The sequence below is a fragment of the Pogona vitticeps genome, chromosome 1 (genome assembly GCF_051106095.1).
Source record: "Pogona vitticeps strain Pit_001003342236 chromosome 1, PviZW2.1, whole genome shotgun sequence".
NCBI lineage: Eukaryota > Metazoa > Chordata > Lepidosauria > Squamata > Agamidae > Pogona > Pogona vitticeps.
The window spans coordinates 254,425,977-254,446,366 of NC_135783.1; the positions used below are offsets into that span (position 1 = coordinate 254,425,977).

The following is a 20,390-nucleotide window of genomic DNA, read 5'->3' on the forward strand; positions in this document are numbered from 1 at the left end:
CTGCAGAATGCATATGATTACAATAATGGAGTAATTTTTTTCCACACAAGTGTGTGAACATTTGGTGTATGCAAATAGCACTCTATGCAACACCTGACAGAAGGCCAAACAATTATCCAGAAAAGGGGGGGGGGAGAGAAAGGATGAGTTTAGACAGCCATGCCAGTTGGCTCTTCCTTGTAGTTTATTATAGTAGAAAATCTGCAATGTTGCATCAGTAGCTCTGTTTTTATATTAGTTAAAGGTGCTGAGAATGAATTAGTGTTATTAAAATCAGAATACTCCCATTTGAATCTCATAAATTATTTCTGACATTTTGAATAACTATGTTTTTGAAAAAGTCTTTTCATAATCCAAAGTAGTATTTGGCATAAACATGGAAGATATAAAGCAGGTTATAGCAAATAAGTAGTATTATCAGACAGCAGAAATAAAAGAACGATCATCCTAGATATTCTTGCTATCAGGACTCCACTGTTACAGATTACTTATGCACTGAAAATGAGTGCCATCATTTGGAGAAGCATTAGCCACAGTAGCTCATGATCCTTTCAGTACTCTTGTCTTTGCTGTGAGATGATCCTATGAAAGGGACATGACAATCCCAGTGATTCTGCCTTTCCCAATTCCCAAGGGCACTTTTTTTTCTTTTTTCTTTTGTCAAGATTAAGTAGTTATATTCCCTGAATCATATACTTGGGATAGACCCTTACTCTATAGCTCCATGGCAAGACCCCTGTTTTTGTGGGAGCTTTCTAGATGGATAAGATTACTCCTAAAACAATGAGGTAAGCCTGCTTTACTGTTAGCAAATAATGTTCCATATGTCCTTCTAATCTGCTGACATAAAAAGGTGAAAGATTCCAGTGAACTGAAATGCATGTTTCCATTAGAACCAATTCCAGTCCTAATTAAAAGGAAGTTGTTTCCAATTTGTTGGACAATAAATTATCATTAACTTCAGATATGGAGATCAGAGTCTCTGTCTGTCTTGTGTAATGTAATCCCTGTGTGTAATCAAATTTAGTCGAGTATCCTGTTCTGAGTGTACCCTAGTGGAGAAGGAGGAACCATAAGAACATGTGTAATAACAAGACCCTATCAGTGCTGGGACACCACTGTGACTTGTGATGTACCAGAATACAATAACGATGATATTTTAACAATACTAGGCAAAATCCTGTTGTATAACTTTGTACCTGGTGCAACATAGATCGAGCTTTGGAAACATTTAACTTTCACAAATTAAAAGCTTCATGCCCCCCTGTTTTAAGTTCTGAGACTCTCTTTTGCCACAGGGAAGTCTTTGGGAGCCTTTAAAAGCTGAAAATCACCCTCTTGGGCTGCCATCACTGATCCAGTGGAGATTTTTTTTTTAAAATTTAAAGATTCTTTCCCCATCTCAAGGCTACCAAAGTCTTCCCCAGGGCAAAAGGTAGCACAAGGGAGCTTTAAAACCTAAGACGGTAGAATAGGAAGTTTTTAATTGGTATAAATTGAACATTACCTATGCCCAGTCTAAGTTGCACCATGTACAAAGTTAAGCAATAGGATTTTACCCACTATGTTTTTGTGTATGCCTATTGAATTTATTGTGGTTTTTTTTTTTACTTCAAATGACACTTTCAACAGGCTCTTCAAGCACCAGCCTGCCATGAAAATTTGGTAAAAGTAGGTGGCTACATCTTGGGAGAATTTGGAAATCTGATAGCTGGGGATCCCCGATCTAGGTAAGAACACACTCTTAAATGGAGTCCAGAAATCCCTGGGGGTAAAAAAGATTCAAAATGGCCAGTGGGCTGTTCACAGTAACAGTATGTGTTCATTCTTGTATATTCAGCAGCCATATACAATTACACATACTTCTGTAGACATGTGTGTATGCTGTTGGTGGTTTTGTGGTTGTGGTTTTATACTTGGGTGGCAGTCTTAAGTGGAGATGTTCCCACTGGGCTTCTCTGCAGTGGTGTGGAATCTGTAGAGATGGAGAGAATACCGTGTTTTTCGCTCCATAAGACGCACCAAATTTTTAGGAGAAGAAAACGGAAAAATAATCTGTTTTCTTAGCTCCATAAGACGCACAGACCTTCCACCCCCCTGTTTTGTGGGGGAAAAGTGCGTCTTATAGAGCGAAAAATACGGTACTTCACCAAGGTTCCCTTTTCTTGTCAATTTAAGCTATTTTGATAGGACAAGGAACCCTCAACAGGATGAGTTTTAAAGCCCTACAAGTGGCCTTGGTTACAGCCAAGAGCAAAACAAAGAGTTAAGCACCATTCCCCCGCTCGTAATTTCTTTAAGACATCACTAATATTCTTTCCCCTTGAGAAGCAAAGCATGTACACAAACATAAAGAAAGCACCCGGCCAGGTGACTGTTTGGAAAAAATGCAAACAGCCCAGCTGCTGGTTCAGATTCTTAATTAAAGCAGTATACTCTCTAGTTTTGCCTAATTTTGTCCAAAAGGGGGCGTTTTTGCACAAAACATAATTCCTGATGCAAGAACGGTGGCAAGAGTGTTGGGAAATTCCTTACCATTTTCATTGGCAGGAAGGACAATATTTCAGTTCCTCTTTCTTGTCTCTATGGATTTACACACCCCTGTAATTGAAGCAGGTGTTATCTAGCCTTTGATTGACATGGCTGAAGGAAAATCTGTCAGCAGAGCATTAATCCTGGGAAGATGATCACATGGAAGTGAGGAGATGCGCCTTGATTTAATATATAGGCTTGAAATTCCCTGTCCCTGTGTTGAAATAGTACTACACCTGCATAAAATACAATTTTATTTATTAATTTATTTATTATTTTATTTTATTTATTTATTGTCATTGTAAGGATATACACAGTACTGTATACCCATACAATGAAATTCACAGACATCCAGAGACCAGACACATGCACACACATAAAATCCCCCAACACTCCCCACTCACTAAAAGTCCCCCACTAAAAATATAAACATCTACACCGCAGGCCAAGTAACACAGTCCAACTAACTATTCACTACTGGTGGTCTTTAAGCTCATTATTAAGTGGAATTATAGCTCTGGCATAAAAACTATTCAGAAAACGTGTGGTCCAAGTCTTAATTGTTCTATATCTTCTGCCAGACGGCAACAGTTCAAAAAAGTTATAAGCAGGATGGGAAGAGTCTCTCAGGATGCTGTGTGACTTCCTCACACAGATGTCATCCAGGGTTGGTAGCTGGAGCCCGACGATATTCTGGGCAATTTTGATGGTTCTCTGTAGAGCTTTTTTGTCCGCTACAGAGCTACTCCCAAACCATGCCAGAATGCCATTGGTTAGGACACTCTCAATGGTGCTACGATAGTATGACAGAAGTAAATGCTGAGATAAATTTAACTTGCCGAGCATTCTCAGGAAATACAGCCTCTTCTGTGCCTTCTTCACTAGCATGTTGGCATTTATAGTCCATGAGAGGTCCTCTAAGATGTAAGTGCCCAGAAATTTAAAACTACCAACTCTCTCCACTTCCTCGTCATTTATGTACAGTGGTAAATGTACATTTCTCTTCCTCCTAAAATCAATTATGAGTTCTTTAGTTTTTTTAATGTTAAGTATGAGATGATTTTCTTTACACCAAAATATCAACCCTTGTACTTCTTTTCTATAAGCAGACTCATTATTCTTATTTATGAGCCCCGCCACTGTCATATCATCCGCAAATTTAATAATTGCATTGGTGTTATACAGTGGGGTGCAATCATGTGTGTACAGGGAATAGAGGAAGGGACTTAGCATACAGCCCTGGGGAGCTCCTGTACTTAGTACCAGGGTAGAAGAATGGTGAGATCCCATCCTAACTGACTGTGGCCTATCTGTCAGAAAGTCCTTTATCCACACGCAGATCTTCTGAGGTAATCCCAGGTTGATCATTTTAAAAAACAACCTATTTGGTAGAATGGTATTAAAAGCAGAGCTATAATCCACAAACAACAGCCTCGCATAAGTTCCCTGTTGTTCTAAGTGGCTCAATACAGTATGGAGTACAATTCAGTGATCAGTGGCCAGAGAAATGTTATTACTTTAGAACTTAAATTTGGGACTTTGACAGTGAACTCTTTTTTAAATCATTAAACAAATCTTAATATTAGCTTTGTATTTCTCCCCCCCTCTTCTTTCTCAGTCCTCTGATCCAGTTTAACTTACTACACTCTAAGTTCCATCTCTGTAGTGTCCCAACGAGGGCACTGCTTCTATCTACGTATATCAAATTCGTGAATTTATTTCCTGAAATAAAAACTACCATTCAAGATGTACTACGCAGTGACAGTCAGCTAAAAAACGCTGATGTCGAGCTGCAGCAGAGGGCTGTGGAGTACCTGAGGCTCAGTACAATTGCAAGCACCGATATCTTGGTATGTATGTGTAACTGACTGTGGAATGAATACTTAGTTTTTTTTTAAACAATGATTCTGAGAAAATATTACCCAGTTTAGATTTTTTTTATAGTTCTTTTGAATAATGACTTGTGAGTCACAATATTCCCAACTGTAGCAAGCAAATGATTTAATAGGAATCATTATGTTTTTATATTTGTAAGGCATTACAGTATATGTCTTATCTCTTTGAAGTATGCGCGCTCTGGTCTCATATAGCTTATTTCTCTTCTAAGGCAACAGTGCTGGAAGAAATGCCTCCATTTCCAGAGAGGGAGTCTTCCATTCTGGCCAAGCTGAAGAAGAAAAAAGGCCCCAATACTGTTACAGATTTAGAAGAGACCAAAAAGGAGAGAAATTCTGATATGAATGGTAGCACAGAAGCTACTCTCGTGAATGCCAGCACTGCGGTAGGTTTCCTGGAGTGACACACACAATGCTTCCTTTGCAGTGTAGTTTTAGAAGAAGTAGCTGTGTTAGTCTGTGCTAGCATGGCAGGCAAAAACAAAACAAAAATGAAAATTCTGTGGTGCTTTAAAGACTAATCGCTGTATTTTAATGTGAGTTTTCATGGAGAAGTCTAAAGAAGCTTGACTGAAGTTATATCATCTTAGCAGCCGTGTTTAATTGTAAAACATTCCTTTTGTCTCCTGCAGTCTACTCCTTCTCCTTCAGCAGATCTTCTGGGTCTTGGTGCAGCCCCGGTCACAAACTCTGTCCCGCCTCCGACATCTAGTGGTAGCCTACTGGTGGATGTGTTTTCAGACACATCTGCAGCTCCTGCATCTCTTGCTCCAGGTTCTGAAGACAACTTTGCAAGGTACGGAATGAATGAATGCCTCCTACCCCATACTCTCCCTAAATCCACTATCTAATATAATTCTTTCACTTTTCAATAGGAGAGCAAAGACTTGGTATGCAACCTTAAATTTCTTTTGCATGAATTTTCCCTGGAGTTGAATTGGTCATTTGATGGGAGCCACTGGAATGTCCCTTGCTATGCAGTATAGCATAGCTCTCTAATCATCTTTTTTTTGGCACATGAACTTTTTCATTAAAGAGCATATGCATTCAGGCATCGCTTTATTTACATGAAGGTATTTGACATATTATAGAAATGTTACAGAGTAACTCAGTGTTCTGTTCTGATTATCCACAAAATATTGAACATCATCCCTGTAAAAGGAAAACTTATTTCTTCATGGGATTGAAACTGTATCTTTGTCATGCCTTTATTTTAAAATTTGATAGGAGTGTAGAACAAGATAAATGTTTATGGAGAGCTAGGTTTGGCCCGTCATTTACTAGCTGATCCTAGGATAATTTTATGTACTGAAATAAAAAAATATGAGTTAATCAGAATTTCTAATTAAAAACTACTTTTAAAAGTATGAATTATGAAAACACGGAATATATTTTGGTTTGTTAGCAACAGTATTTTTTCCCATTGTTCGAAAACTTGGTTTTAAAGTTAAATGCCATTTAAGCTTCAGCACATAAGACTGGGTTAATTTTATAACTACAGTGGTGCACCGCAAGACGATGTTAATCCGTTCCATTGAAATCGCTGTTTAGCAAAAACTTCGTCTTGCGAAAAGCATTTCCCCATTGGAATGCATTGAAATCCGTTTAATGTGTTCCAATAGGGTCGTTGTTTTTCAAAGATTGCCCATAGGGAAGCCATTTTGCGGAGCAAAGCATCGGTCCAAAAAACAAAAAAATCTTGCGAAGCACGGACCGAAACATCTTATAGTGAAAATCACCCATAGGAAACACTGTTTTGCGAAGCGCAATGGCGATCGCAAAACCTCGTTGTCATGCAGATTCGTCGTTTTGTGGGGTAATCGTCTAGCGAGGTACCACTGTATTCACATGGATGGTGTCCAATTAGCTTGCATTCTGACTGGGCCAAAGGTTGAATGTGCCAGATAATATGAAATAGTTGTAATAAGATGGATTCGCAATTGCTGTTCAAACACAAGCTTTCTTAGAAGAGTAGCCTGATGAAGATCCTGTCTAACATTTCTTCCTACTCACAACCTGACATCTGTCTTTCTTTCTCTCTTTAATCCTCTAATTCATGGGTTCCCAACTTGAGGGTCATGACCCCTAAGGGGGTCACAAAGTGTTTTCCATGAGCTGGGAGTCACTGCAGGTTATTTTAGTTGCAGTTATTTTATAGGAAATTTCAGTACAAGGTTATTAACACTTATTTATTGCCCGGATGCAAGTACAGCCATCACATTAAAATAGGATAGAATTATATTCTGAAATATCTATTTTTAATTGGTTTTCTTTACCCAGTTGAAAAAAAAACTTTTATACAAAAGTGGTGGGGATCACAGGTGTCTTGGCTGTGATAAAAGGGGGTCACGACTCGAAAAAGAATGGGAAATACTGCTTTAATTACACACCCTCTGTGTAATAGTAGCCCAGGTACTCGCCCACAGAGGAATTTGGGAAGTATCTGCTGACTTTTTTGCACTTGCCCTACAAGTCTGCATTGACTCTTTAAATGCCCGAGGACTTTTGAACACCTGAGGATATCTGAATAAATAGGGACAATACATTTCGAATACCTTTCAGTAATCCGGGGTGATTAGGCAGTGCTGCAAGAAAATGGACACTTGGGGGGCAAAACAATTTGCTATGAATAGGTAACCTTGCTGGCAGGAGGTTGGTGTCATATAAAGTAGATCTGTCACCTGAATTTCTTTGTGCTCTGTTGTTTGGGAGGGTATTATATATGGCGGGGGGAAGGGAGTTTAATGATAGGTACAGCATATATTGGCTGGTATTAATTGCATCTTTAATAGAAAAGGAGGATAGAATTATTCCCAACCACTCACCCACCCCATTTTTCTGCTGACTAACTCCCTCCTCTCTCCTTCTGTGCTGCCTGCTTTCTTCCTGCTTCTCCTTTTTAGTCCTGACCTGGCTTCAAGTGAGCAGGTAGTTTCTGAGGAACCATCTGATGCTGTGCATGATGCCGATGAGCTTTTTCACAAGTAAGCAACACCAAAACCTTGCAGGAATGGGCAGCTGCTACAGCATTTTCTTCTTTATAAAACAGAGACTGAAATCTAATTGGTGTTCGCCTAAGGTCCGTGTTACTGGCTGCTGCTATTTGGGGTTAATGGGTGAGATGCCAAGGGACTTCTTGATTGGTGTCTGGCTACATGGCCAGTTGTGAGATGCACTCGTGGAACCTTGTCAGTTAGGCAAGTTATGCGAACTTTACATGAACACCAAGAGGATTCTGACCACAGTATCTCAAATGAATTGCTTGTTAGTACTGGGATCAGAGCAAGCGAGCCTGTCTCATAGCAGATGTGATAAAATGTGCGCCCAGCAATTATTTGCTTTTTAAATTTTTCACTTCATCAAGTTATATGATTCAAAGCCAGGTGGGCCATGAAAGACAAGCAAAAGATGATGAGCTCTTTTAACTGTGGATGAAAAAAAGAGTATTCATAATGTGATCCTAGATGGTGGGTAGAGTTTCTCACACAAAGTTATTCACTTAGGGCCATGTGGCACTTTTCCTCTAGAATCACTATTTGGGTATTTTATCATGTCTTGATTCATTAGTGGCCAACGCCAGTCCTTCTGTATTCATTTTGAAGAATTTATCTATTGACCAGTCTTCAAAAGATGTATCTTACATGTGCCACACAGCTTCTTAATGTGTCATTTGTTAAAGGCAACTCTGAATGTATGAAAAACAGAGTGCATACTTTAAGTGATTGGCTGGCCTACAGCTTGATCTTAATTTTGTAGTCTGTTCTTTTAAACTTTCTGTGGATTTCTTCTAACATCTTTTGGGGTTCATATGCCTGTACTCATCCCTTCTTGAGGCAGCACTGCAGAATTTGGTAACTAAATGTAATGTATCAAAATACAATCCCTATAGTGTGATTACTCCTCCTTAGGTTCATTTGCAAAAACAATGGAGTCTTATTTGAGAATCAGTTGCTACAGATTGGTCTGAAATCTGAATTTCGTCAGAACTTGGGTAAGAATGACAGAGGCTGTAATAAGATTTTTTTTGTTATTTATTTCCTTGTTTTAAGACAAAACTTTTTGTTTTCTTTGTGTCACTTAAAAAACACCGTATAGCATATTTAGCTATCTCTTGATGCTTATAATCAATCCCTCTGGTATTCTATTTTGCATCTTGTTTCTGTTGTGAAGGGCATTAATTCTCTTGTCATTCTGATCCTGTGGTGCCCTGAAAACTAACCACCATCTTCCAATCTGTTTTCAGATTCAAAGCAGCTCCTCTGTCCTTGTCTTAAAATTCCACCATGGCCTTGCCCACCCTCATCATCTTTCAGTTCTGATACCATTTCGCTCCTCCTCCTCCAATGCCACCATCCTCAGCCTGCTTCATATGTTTGGAATGCCTCGATGTGATGGTCCTTCCCATTCCAGTAATCCCTTAGAATCTAGTTTTTTTCCACAAGGTCTTAGCACAGACCACTAGTCACCATAACAAAACCTAAGTATGTCTAACTAAAATCATCCATATTCTCATTTCCCTTGCCCGTTCACTAACTCTTCTGTATCAGACTGTGCATCACAAGAGCTGGAAAGAGGCCCCTTTAAAAATAAAGTTTTGTGAACATTGATTGTATTGATAGTTTTACATAAATAGCAACAATAATAGTGGACATATTAAAAATTATGTTTTGACTTTCTTTTCAGGCCAAATATATAGTTCTTTAAAAGACCCATCTTTTAAATGTTTTTCAGGTTTCTGCTGTTCCTTGACTGTGTATCTAGAATATATATAAAATTCCTAGATATACAGCATATAATCAGCCTGGAAGTGAAATGCATGCATTGTACTTCAGGCAATTTCTGATAAGGTTATTATAGTAATGTGTGTTATATAATCAAACTGTTTTTACCTCTCTTTTTTTTCCAGGTCGGATGTTCATATTTTATGGTAACAAGACATCAACACAGTTTTTAAACTTTACTCCAACACTAATCTGCTCAGATGATCTTCAGTTAAATATCCTTTGCTACTTGACTTCCTAATAAGAGGGAGGTATTTTACATGCCAGCAGGGACCCCAGGAGAGTACAGAATCCAGAGATTAATGAGTCAGGTTGCTCATTATATTTCTGGGTTGAACTTACTAAAGAGAATGGTGTTTTCAGATAACCTTGCTGGGAAGGCAAGTAACTTTTTTTCCTCTCTGGCTTGAAGAAAGAATGAGCCTTCTCTTTATGAGGAGCTGATTGCAATTGTAGTATTCCTTGATTTGGTTGTCTTATGGCCTTCCTACTGCAGATCTTTTTTTCTTTGTAAATATTCAGCTAGCATTTTACCCACCCAAATTGGGAAAGTGGTTTTGGAATTACATATAGCTATAATACCATATCATGAGAAGAGAAGACTCCTTGGAAAAGACCTTGATGTTAGGAAAGTGTGAAGGCAAGAGGAGAAGGGAACGACCGAGGATGAGATGGTTGGACACTGTCATCAAAGCAACCAACATGAATTTGACACAACTCTGGGAGGCAGTGAAGGATAGGAGGGCCTGGTGTGCTCTGGTCCATGGGGTCACGAAGAGTCGGACATAACTAAACAACAACGACGATAATACCATATTATATCATATAATGTTGTATTATGTTATTTTCGGTTTTTCTTTAAAAACAAAACAAAACCTGCTCATGAATGTGGGATCATGTGCTTCTGTACCCATGATTCAAAAAGCCTGGAAATGGCCCAATGTTGATGCATAATATCAAGCCCATGTTGGCAGCAGAAAAAGGGATGCCAAACTTTAGATAGCAAAGAGCAGCCTGAATATTGGCAACACCAATGGCAGCAGTGAAGATGGGTCTACAGGATACAGGATTCTTGTGTTCACCACCACAAAGTGACACCATGCAAGGGAATAACCCAAAAGCAGACTCCTTTTTTCATCAGTTAATCACTTCTCACCCAAACACAAAACAATTGTCAGGGCTGTTCTTCAACAAGTGTGAATGTTAGTGAGCAGAAGAGGGTATCCTCTTCAAGAGCAGACTAACTGTGCCAGATTTGGTGCTGTTTCAAAGCTATAATTTTTGTATGGGGGCCCTCTAGTTTTTGAATTGCCTGATGGAATGTTGAAATGGGCCGTCACACAATATCTGTTGCTACACATCTGTGCAACAATAATAAATAGGCTCTAATATTAAGGGTTAGCTTGAAATACTATGTGCTGTGCACATGTTCTGAAGTTTTGGTTTTTTCAAGACTAACCTAAGTGATAAGATTTTTTTTCTTATATAAATTGTAGCCCTGAGGAGGCCTAAGCAGAACTGGAACCAAAAAAAATGAAAAGCATAAGATGTGCTTATGCACAGAACAGTATTCTCATACTTTGAAGAGAGATGGACTATTTAAACAATAAAGCAACCTTGATACCGAGATGAATTTTGATATGACTGATTTCACACTGGAATTAACCCCTTAATAGAGAAAAATGTTAGTTGTGATAGACCACAACAGACTTAAACTATTGAGGGTGTTATAAATTTTACAGTGCTCTGAGAACTTTTGTTCAAGTGTCAACATTTGACCACAACAACCCTCTCTACCCTAAACTTCCATTTGTATCTAGAAGGATTTCTATACTGGAGCCAGTGGAATCTCCACTCCTAGCAAACAGCAGGATTTATCAAGGGGAATATTGTAATTTTTAAATTATTATTATTTGGCATAACTGTGGAAAGTACAGGGAGTAATTAAACTTTTCTTCTCTGTACCTTTCAATTGACACAATTGCAATTAATACTGGTTCTTGTTTGGCCTTCAGCAAGTTCATGTAGTAATTTCTGTTGTGTGAAAATAAATAATCTGGCAGCACTTCACCATGTTGGCATGGTTCAAAGAGCTTGGTTCCTTAACCTGTCACGCCTGAATCTGCAGACAAAACCAGTTGATCCCACTGTGGAAGGAGGTGCTCAAGTGCAGCAAATTGTAAACATTGAATGCTTATCAGACTTCATGGAAGCTCCATTCCTCAATATTCAGTTCAGGTATCACTCATAATTTTGAACTTTATATGAATTCCTTTAAATAAGCCTATCTTCTGAAGAGCAAAAGTGGTATTTTGGATGAATTCTGATTCATCAATATTTCAGCTGTTAATGATTTTTTTTTTAAAAAAAATAGATGCTGTTTTTTAATAGCCAGAATAGCTTTAATTTAAATCATTATGTCTTGCCATTTTCAGATATGGAGGGACATTGCAAAACGTATCTGTAAAGCTGCCTATTACACTGAACAAATTTTTCCAGCCTACAGAAATGAACTCTCAGGATTTCTTCCAGAGGTGGAAACAACTGAGCAGGTGAGATGGTTCAGACTCTTCATGACCTACCTCTTTTTTCCCCCCAGACAATATTCTTTTGTCTGGATCTTGTCCTTGACTTGAGCTTCCAAAAGGGTGTACCCAAACACAAAGGTTATAATGGCCAAGTTGCTATAGGACAGTGGTTCTTAACCTTTTTGAAAGAAACGCCCCCTTGAGCCATTGAGGAAGTTATCATCGCCCCCCTCTTATTTTATCTTATTTATTTATTTATTTATTTATTTGTTTGTTTGTTTGTTTGTTTGTTTGTTTGTTTGTTTGTTTAAGACACTTAAATCCAATGACCCCTGAAAACAAAATTCAATTCCAAGAAAATGAAATGCCCCCAAAAAGTAACATTTAATGATTTAGTTGCAAGCGAATTTTAATACTCAAAAAGAAATATAAAAAGGGCATAAAATGCAGGAACTAAAAATTTCAAGACGAAAACTCTGAAACTAAATTAAGATAGGAGGAAAATATATATTCATGCACATTGTAAAAAGGCTGCAGCCATCTTCACAGGTTTGGCTTGCTCCAGCGCCCCCCTACTGCCCCCTTCTGCTCCAGCGCCCCCACGCCGCCCCTTTTCGTTCTACTGCCCCCCTGAAAAATGAAATCGCCCCCTGGGGGCATTATCGCCCAGGTTAAGAACCACTGCTATAGGATATTCATGTACAAATGCCTGTGAAGGATGGAGTAAGGATATGAGGGAGGGACCAATAAAAGGTATATGTAACAACACTAGTTTGTTTATTTAGATTTTTTTCACTTTTCCTTATAAACAAATATCAAATGTCTCAGAAAATTCACTCAAGGACGTAAAAACAATAAATAAGGTAAGAAAACTAAGAGGCACTAAAAGTAATATCTTGTTCAATGTGATTCAGAGTTTAGAGTTGGCATAAAACAAATCTAAATTCTAAAGCTCATTGAATCCAGCAAAATGTTAAGGTTTTAGCAACACGCCTGACATTTAAAGAGATGAAGCTGTTTACACATCTCTAAGGAGAGTGGTGTGCTGCAATAGCTGCTTTTTACATCCCAGCTAGTTGTGCTTCTGGGAATAATAAGATGGCAAGGCAAGGCCTTGAAACTCAATGAGTGGACAGCAAGTTTTCCTCTGAGGTACGCACCTTCATGACTCTTGTCTCCTCCCCCCCCCCCCCCGTGCAGGGCTTCTCATCATCTGTGCACCCACAGCGATAGTTTTTAGCCCCTTTGGTTTTGGTTGCGACAGAACCCCACTGAGGGGGCCGAAGTTGCACGTGAGAGGGGCAAAGCCCCACCTAGCGGGGCTGAAAATTAGAGGTAATGTCAGAGGACAGGATATTATGAGTGCAGGTGGTCCTTAGATGCCCTTGCTGCAGACTACTCAAAATTTCACAAGTAAGAAAGCAGCATCACAAGACCTGCACCTAGAGACCCAGTGTAGATGTTATGAATTCTGCTGTAATGTGGAGGTTCAAGAGACCAGTTTAAAAAAAGGGTGATGCCAGTACATTTAACAAGATGGGCAGCCTACCTGAAGCACAGAGGGAGGAGCAACATGGGCTGCTAATTCATTGTATTCCTGCCTTGAGCAGGGGGTTGGACTTGATGGCCTTGTAGGCCCCTTCCAACTTCACTTTTCTGTGATTCTATGATTGGTTTAGCATTTGCTCTTGTGAGCAAAAAAGGAGCCCAGGCTTACCCTCTAGAGTCGAGGAAGGCAAACTCCAGAGGTTCAGATGCTGGCACATACTCCTCCCTAGACTTTGAAGGGCCACTCCCCCGACTCCTTCTCCCACATGGGTATATATATTTTTAAAAAATTACAAGACATTTTTGGTTTTCCAATTGATGGGAACCACAGCAGTGGGGGGCCCTTTAAAACATTAAATTGCTGCCTGTCCTCTAGAGCTTCTGAGCCCAAAATATGTTCCCACTCATTTAAAAAAAGAAAAACATGTTGCCCACCCCTTCTATAGACCATGGCTTAGGCACCAGCCTCCTATTATTTTGTGCTAAATTTCATTTTGGCTTTGATCACAGCCATACTAGCTAGGACTTCCTTAAAGAAGAGTTCCAAACCATCTAGAAGTCCAGTTTTCTATGTAAAATGGCACATAACCGTCCAAATTGTGTGTGCTGTAAATTTTAATTACTGTGACCTTGTTGTTTATACACAGCCCCCAACAAGAAATGCAGAACATATTTAAAGCAAAACATCCAATGGATACAGAAATTACAAAAGCAAAGGTAGGTATAACTATTTGTGTTTTTTTTAAAAAAACTCTGGCTTTTAGTGTTATATTGCCAACGATGGCTCACCAGAATATTTAATACTTAAGTGGTCAAAATAAAGCACCCTAAAGACAGCATTGAAACAAATAATGGAGTAAACATTAATGTTCCAAATTGAATGCTTTTGTCACATTTGAAAGAGTGAGATGGGGAATGAAAAATTGTGAAGAAACTCTGAATTTAGCTGCTGAATTATTTAGAGGTGAGAAAGGTTTGCATTAAGAACGAGTGATAAAGATTTCTTTTCCCCCACTTTATTTCTGTCCTGGTGGCACTCCTGGAGGTATCTGGTGCCATGCTTCCTCATAATGCCTCCTTGCACAAGGATGCAACATGACAACATAGTATACTTCTGGCAACACCATGGAAGGAAAAAATGTCTCCCCCTGCCCCAAGCAACGTCTTAGAAACAGAAGTGATGGTGTAAGTCTCTGCCTTTGCTCATTTCAAAGGGAAGTTCCCCTACCCCTGCAAGTTTACAGAATTTAGCCGCTTCTCACCCCCCCCACACACACTTCTCAAAATGAAGAAAAAAATGATGATACTCAATGTGGATGACAGGTGAGCCTATATGTAGCAAACTGGTACTGCTTTCCATCTTTTCTGGCAATAATCAGTTGTTCCACAAAAATGTGATTTCTCTTCTACTGAGTGCTGCATGCCTTGAAATTTGCTCAGGTCAGCATTGGAAGATATTGGACAATTGTAGTATGTGTAACTGGCTCGTTAGAGTCTGGTCCATTGCATCAAAGAGAGTGACCTATACAGTGAGAGCAGCAAAGAGGGAGTGACAAAGAGATGCATTTGCTGCTGTGGGGACTCCATCTATTCTATTTTCAGACAAATACTCATCACTCCATGGCCCACTTACACATTATATGGCACACTGGAGGAATGACTTTGGATTGTTGGACTTCTTTCCTCTCAAAAATTAGACATTTGTCTGATTCTTATGTTGTTTCTTCATGCAAATGAAAACTTGCATCTGTGAATCAGTCACTGTGTATTATTTTGTTTGGCCCACACTCCTTTTGGTGGGTACAGTATATTTTTGTTTAACAACACAAACATTTTTTAAAAAATTGTAAAGTGCCTCCTGATTCCTGGTGCTAGAGAATGGCCTTACAAAGGGCCAAGAAGCACTTTTCACATAGCTATAAATGAAGACAGAGACTCTGCTATTTTTCTCTACATATATGGTCTGATAATGACCTTTATCTGTGAAGGAACTATCATGATTCCTGGAGGGCATGGCTGCCAGAGGCCTCGCCTACAGAATCACAGGTTCCTCCAACTGTGTTCTTGTTCCCTGTCCTTTAGATGTGAATGTCTGACTGCAGAAGCCTATGTGCATGAAGGTCACTACAAATGTACACTTTTCTCCCGGTGGGAAACTGTTTAATGAGCAGGTGTCAGGGGACAGGGTATGCAGCATAAAGGGAATGCAGGCTGGACAGAGCAGCCATGTTTCCATAATGTCATGTGGGGGGGGGGTGTCCCTTCATACATGTCTAGAGTGTAGGAAGTGATAGCCAAGCTGCATTCTGTAAAGATGGATGACCACTTGTTTTAGATGACATTGTTAGTGATGAACGTTGTGACAAACACAACTGATGTCAGGCCTACTGAGATACACACTCCATTTCTTGCCCTCAACCTGCCATCTTTAGTTTCATCACTCTGTTGCATGTGAGGGGACAGTGAGTCTGAAGAGTGATAGCTTAGTTGTTTGCGGTTGCATTGCCTGTGAATCAGGACCCTGGAAGATCAGATGGTCCCAACTCAGCATCCACACATAGGAGAGCATCTCCAGATTTACCACTCTCCCTGTGTAAGAGGGTGACAGAACTGGGAGCAGAGGTAGATGGGCTAAAGCGCTCTCCTCCACCCATGTTAATTATATGCAGCTTCCTAAGTCCTGAGCAGTTCTAGCATCTCGTGTGTATCCTTGTCTCCCTTCTTCTGACTTTGGGAGAGTTCTCGTGCATTAATTAATGTGCAGAAGGTTAATAGCAAGATGTTTAATAATGGAGAAATGGCATTTCATCATGTTATCCAAAATATATCTTTTAAAATTTTAAAATAAAGTTACTGAGCTTCATAATACAGCAGATGTAGCAGTTTGGGGAGATGGGATAACTGCTTCACAATTGGCTTTTTACTACTGAAAATGTGTTCAAAACAAGGCCTCCCCGCTTTTTGCACTTTCTGATGATCTCTGAAATTGTATTTGCGAAGGCTTTCACAGCTGGGATTGATCAGTCAGTCAGTCAGTCAGTCAGTCAGTCAGTCAGTCAGTCTGTCTGTCTGTCTGTCTGTCTGTCTGTCTGTCTGTCTGTCTGTCATCTATCTATCTATCTAATTTGCTAGCGTATAAGATGACTTTTTTGCCCTGAAAAACATGCCTCCAAGTGTGTGGGGGGGGTCGTCCTATATGCTGGGTGCACTTCAGTTGGGCCAGGAGGGCGGCGGGCAGACTTTCTCGAAGGAGCTGCCACCGCCGTTGAGTGAGTGACGCAGGGCCGCGCCGTCCGGGCAGGCAGGCAGGCAGGCAGGCAGGCAGGCTGGCAGGCAGGCGGTTGGTCCAGACGGAGGGAGGGAAGCAGAGCCGGTCATGCCTGAGTGGCCAGAGCCTGCCGCCGGGCTGCCCACCACGCTGCTGAGCCAGCTGCCCACTCGCCCGCCCACCGCCAGAGAACTGCTTCCCCTCCTCCTCCTCCGCTGCCACTGCCCGCCCGGCCACTTCCCCTCCTCCTTGCCCTCCTCGGGCCTTGTCGCCGGCCATGAACTTCCAGGTTGGGCCCGGGCAGAGATCGGGTGCTTCGAGTCGGTGCACCCCAACATCTACGCCATCTGATCGAGCATGTGGAGGATCTGGCACTCCAGAGCCAGATCTGCGAGCATGTCATCTCCATCGAAGGTGGGCAAGCCATGCCGGGGCCAGGGGAGCAGGAGGGTCCGTCAGGGATGCTGCGAGGCAGGGTCTCTCTTGCTCTCCGGCAGGCAATGGCTGGCGGGCTGCCGTATACAAACTCTATATTTTGAGTGGAAATGTTGGGATCATCTTATATGCCCAGTCGTCTTATACGCCGGCAAATACGATCTCTGTCTGTCTGTCTGTCTGTCTGTCTTGTATGCCACCCATCTAGACAATGGTGGCTCACAACAGAGTATAACTCCCAAACAAACTGCACCAGAGCACAGAGTTCTAACTCCTGTCCTCTGAAGATGCCGGCCACAGAGACTGGCAAAACGTTAGGAAGAGCAACCTTCAGAACACGGCCAAAGAGCCTGAAAAACCCACAACAGCCATCTCTGAAATTCATTATTCTTACATTCGCTTTGCTTTTGTTTGTGACTTGGTTCTCTGTGATGGAAATGTTACCAGACATACGCCAGGCTTTGCACGGATCATCTTTTTCACTGTCACCTGCATGTCTGTTATCTGTAAACGGAAGCAGTTGTACCTAATGAGCTGCAGCCAGGCATGAAAGCCGATGATTCTTAAAATTCACACAACCGCTTTTCAGATTCCCAGGAGCTTCATATCAGTCAGTCAAGCACGAGGCGTAGTGGACAGAGTATCAAAGGAGGACTCAGATACAGGTTCAAATTCCTGAATGACCATGGAGACTCACTGGGGGTGGCAATGGTGAATTACTCTGGTAACATCTCACATTCCTTGAAAACCCTGTCAGCTTATGGATCTCCATAGGTCATAGTGACTTGACAGCACATAACAAGCACTGCATCAGTGCTCCACAGACACTGCCACTGTAATCAAAGAAATCCCCATTGGAACATATCTCTGTCTTAGTCAAGAAGTCCTAGAGTCCAAGAATAATTGCTTTGTCTAGTGTTTTTTACACATAGTGATTGAGCCTATTGCTGAATTTTTCTGAGCCTCTTATTCTTTCTTTCCTTTTGTCATTGATCTTCAGCTTAAACCACTTTTTCACTTTCCTTTTGTAGATCATTGGCTTTGGCACAGCTTTACTAGAAGATGTGGATCCCAACCCAGCTAATTTTGTAGGAGCTGGCATCGTCCACACAAAATCAATACAGATTGGCTGTTTGATGCGTCTTGAACCTAACCTACAGGCACAGGTATTCTTTCCTTGGTAACTTGCTAAAGGTGTAAAAGTATATGGAGCATGAAATATATTTTCTGCTTCACACCTCTGTGACTCTGACAAAAATCATCTAATGTTACAACATAAATTGTAGTTGGAGGGAGACGTTTTATAACACCAATAAACTAAAACAGCATGAAGTCTTCAGCAGCTATTCTGGAGTTTTAGGAGAAGTAAATATTCTGGCTTCTCAGTCTACATAAGTGCAGGCCTAAAGCATTATTTTAAAACCGTATTCTAGAAATGCATCTGCAGAAATATTCTACTCAGTACTTTTCTAACTTATCCATTCATAGAATCATAGAATAGCTGAGTTCAGAGGGGCTTTTAAGGTCCAACTCCATGCTTAATGCAGGAATCTGAATCCAAGTATATTTGACACATGGTTGTCTAATTTTCTCTCGAATGGCTTCAGCTTTGGAGCATTCAGCACCTTCCTAGCTAATTGGTTCCATTGTTGTGTTGCTCTGACAGTTAGGAAGTTTTCCCTGATATTCAACTAAAGTCTGGTTTCCTGTACTTTGAGTCCATTATTATGTGTCCTGCACTGTGGAATACTTGAGAACAGATGCTCCTCCTCCTCTATATGACAATCTTTCAAGTATTTTAAAAGTGCTATCATATCTTCCCTTTAGTCTTCTTTTCTCAGAGCCAAGCATGCACAGTTCTTTATATCTTGACTCATAAGACTTGGTTTCCAGTTCCCTAATAATCCTTATTGCCCTTCTCTGAACTTGTTCCAGTTTGTGGGCATCCTTCTTGGAAGTCCAGAACTGGATACATTACTCATGATGAGGCCTAACCAGTGTCAAATAGAGCAGAACTAGCACTTCACATGATCTGAAGACCATATTTCTGTTAATGCAGCCCAAAGTGACATTTGCCTTTTTTTGCAGCTGTATCACGCTGTTGGGTCAAATTCAGCTTGTGATCTACAATAATCCCAAGATCCTTTTCATATGTAGTATTGCTGAGCCAAGTATCCCCCATTTTGTAACTGTGCATTTGGTTTCTTTTTTACACTTCTCCTTGTTAAATTTCATTCTGTTGTCTTCAGCCCAGTGCTCAAGCCTATCAAGATCCTCGAAGGTTTTCATGACTGGGATCCGATGGCTGTTGTAGGTTTTTCAGGCTGTTTGGCCGTATTCCAGAACACGGCCAAACAGCCCGGAAACCTGCAACAACCCATCAAGATCTTTTTAAATGTTGTTTTGAATTTTCAAACTGTCATTCCTAGTTCTCCTTTTTCAATATAGGAACATTAGCTCTTCTCCAGTCATTCGGCACTCCACCCATCCTCCATAATTTCAAGAAAATAATAGATAGTGGTCCTGGGAGTACTCTCAGATGCAGTTCATCTGGCCCTGGGGTTTTGAACTCATAGTCTTCCTTGACTATTTGTTTACCAGTCTCACACTGCAATCATGTCCCCTCCACTTGCACTTCACATTTGCCTTGGAGGGTCATAGACTCTTTCTTTTTTGGATACAACTTTGCTATAAAGTAAGAATTGAGCACTTCTGCCTTTTCTTTGTTGTCTGTTACCACTTTTCCATCTCCACTGAGTAGCTGCGCTACTATTTCTTTTTGTTTGCAGCATACATACTTGAAGAATTCTTTGTTGTTGATCTTAGCATCTCTTGCTAACCTTTGCTTATTCTCAGCTTTTGCCTTCCTAACACCATCCCTGCAATTCTTTGCTATCCTTCTGTACTCTTTCTATATGGTCAGGCCTTCCTTCCATTTCCTCTCTGAGCTTTTTTGTGAAGCCACATTGCTCTTTTTTACTGCCTTCCACCTTTTTTTCTTGTTAGAATTGGTTGTAATTGCTTGCTCTGTTCCTCTTATTGTGCATAAGCCGCCTCTGTCTTTACCTCTGAGTTTATGTCTCCCTCCCCTTTCCAATGCAGTTTAAAGCCCTCCTGATGATGGTCTTCATGCTGTGTCCAAACACACTTTTCCCAGCCGGTTTGAGGTGCAACCCATCACTTGCTAGCAGCCCATCTTCTAGGAAACAGTGCCTGTGGTCACAAAATTCAAATCCTTCACACTGGCACCACTTTTCATAGCTAGTTATTCACCCAGAAGATTTTCCTTTCAACTTTCTATTCTGAGTACTGTTGGGGGGTGGATTAGAAGACTGTCTGGGCTCCCCAAATCCTTGTTTTTCCTTTCAAGAACATCAAAGTCTGATCTTATTTCTTCATAGTT

The 20,390-nt window shown here is 40.6% G+C and overlaps 1 protein-coding gene across 8 annotated transcripts in view; it reads left to right on the forward strand.

Annotated features, from left to right (window-relative positions):
- Window positions 1-20,390, forward strand: part of AP2A2 (adaptor related protein complex 2 subunit alpha 2) — a 76,119-nt gene that overhangs the window by 52,833 nt on the left and 2,896 nt on the right. For 4 of the 8 annotated variants that reach the window (XM_020784158.3, XM_020784159.3, XM_078383672.1 and 1 more), the window contains exons 12-22: window positions 1,633-1,730; window positions 4,151-4,382; window positions 4,640-4,813; window positions 5,060-5,223; window positions 7,331-7,411; window positions 8,336-8,418; window positions 9,334-9,423; window positions 11,323-11,446; window positions 11,644-11,760; window positions 13,932-14,001; window positions 18,019-18,153. In XM_020784158.3, coding sequence (XP_020639817.1) covers window positions 1,633-1,730; window positions 4,151-4,382; window positions 4,640-4,813; window positions 5,060-5,223; window positions 7,331-7,411; window positions 8,336-8,418; window positions 9,334-9,423; window positions 11,323-11,446; window positions 11,644-11,760; window positions 13,932-14,001; window positions 18,019-18,153 — 1,368 coding nt within the window. The remainder of the gene's footprint in view (window positions 1-1,632; window positions 1,731-4,150; window positions 4,383-4,639; window positions 4,814-5,059; window positions 5,224-7,330; window positions 7,412-8,335; window positions 8,419-9,333; window positions 9,424-11,322; window positions 11,447-11,643; window positions 11,761-13,931; window positions 14,002-18,018; window positions 18,154-20,390) is intronic. The other 4 variants (XM_020784160.3, XM_020784161.3, XM_078383674.1 and 1 more) reach the window with 1 other exon arrangement.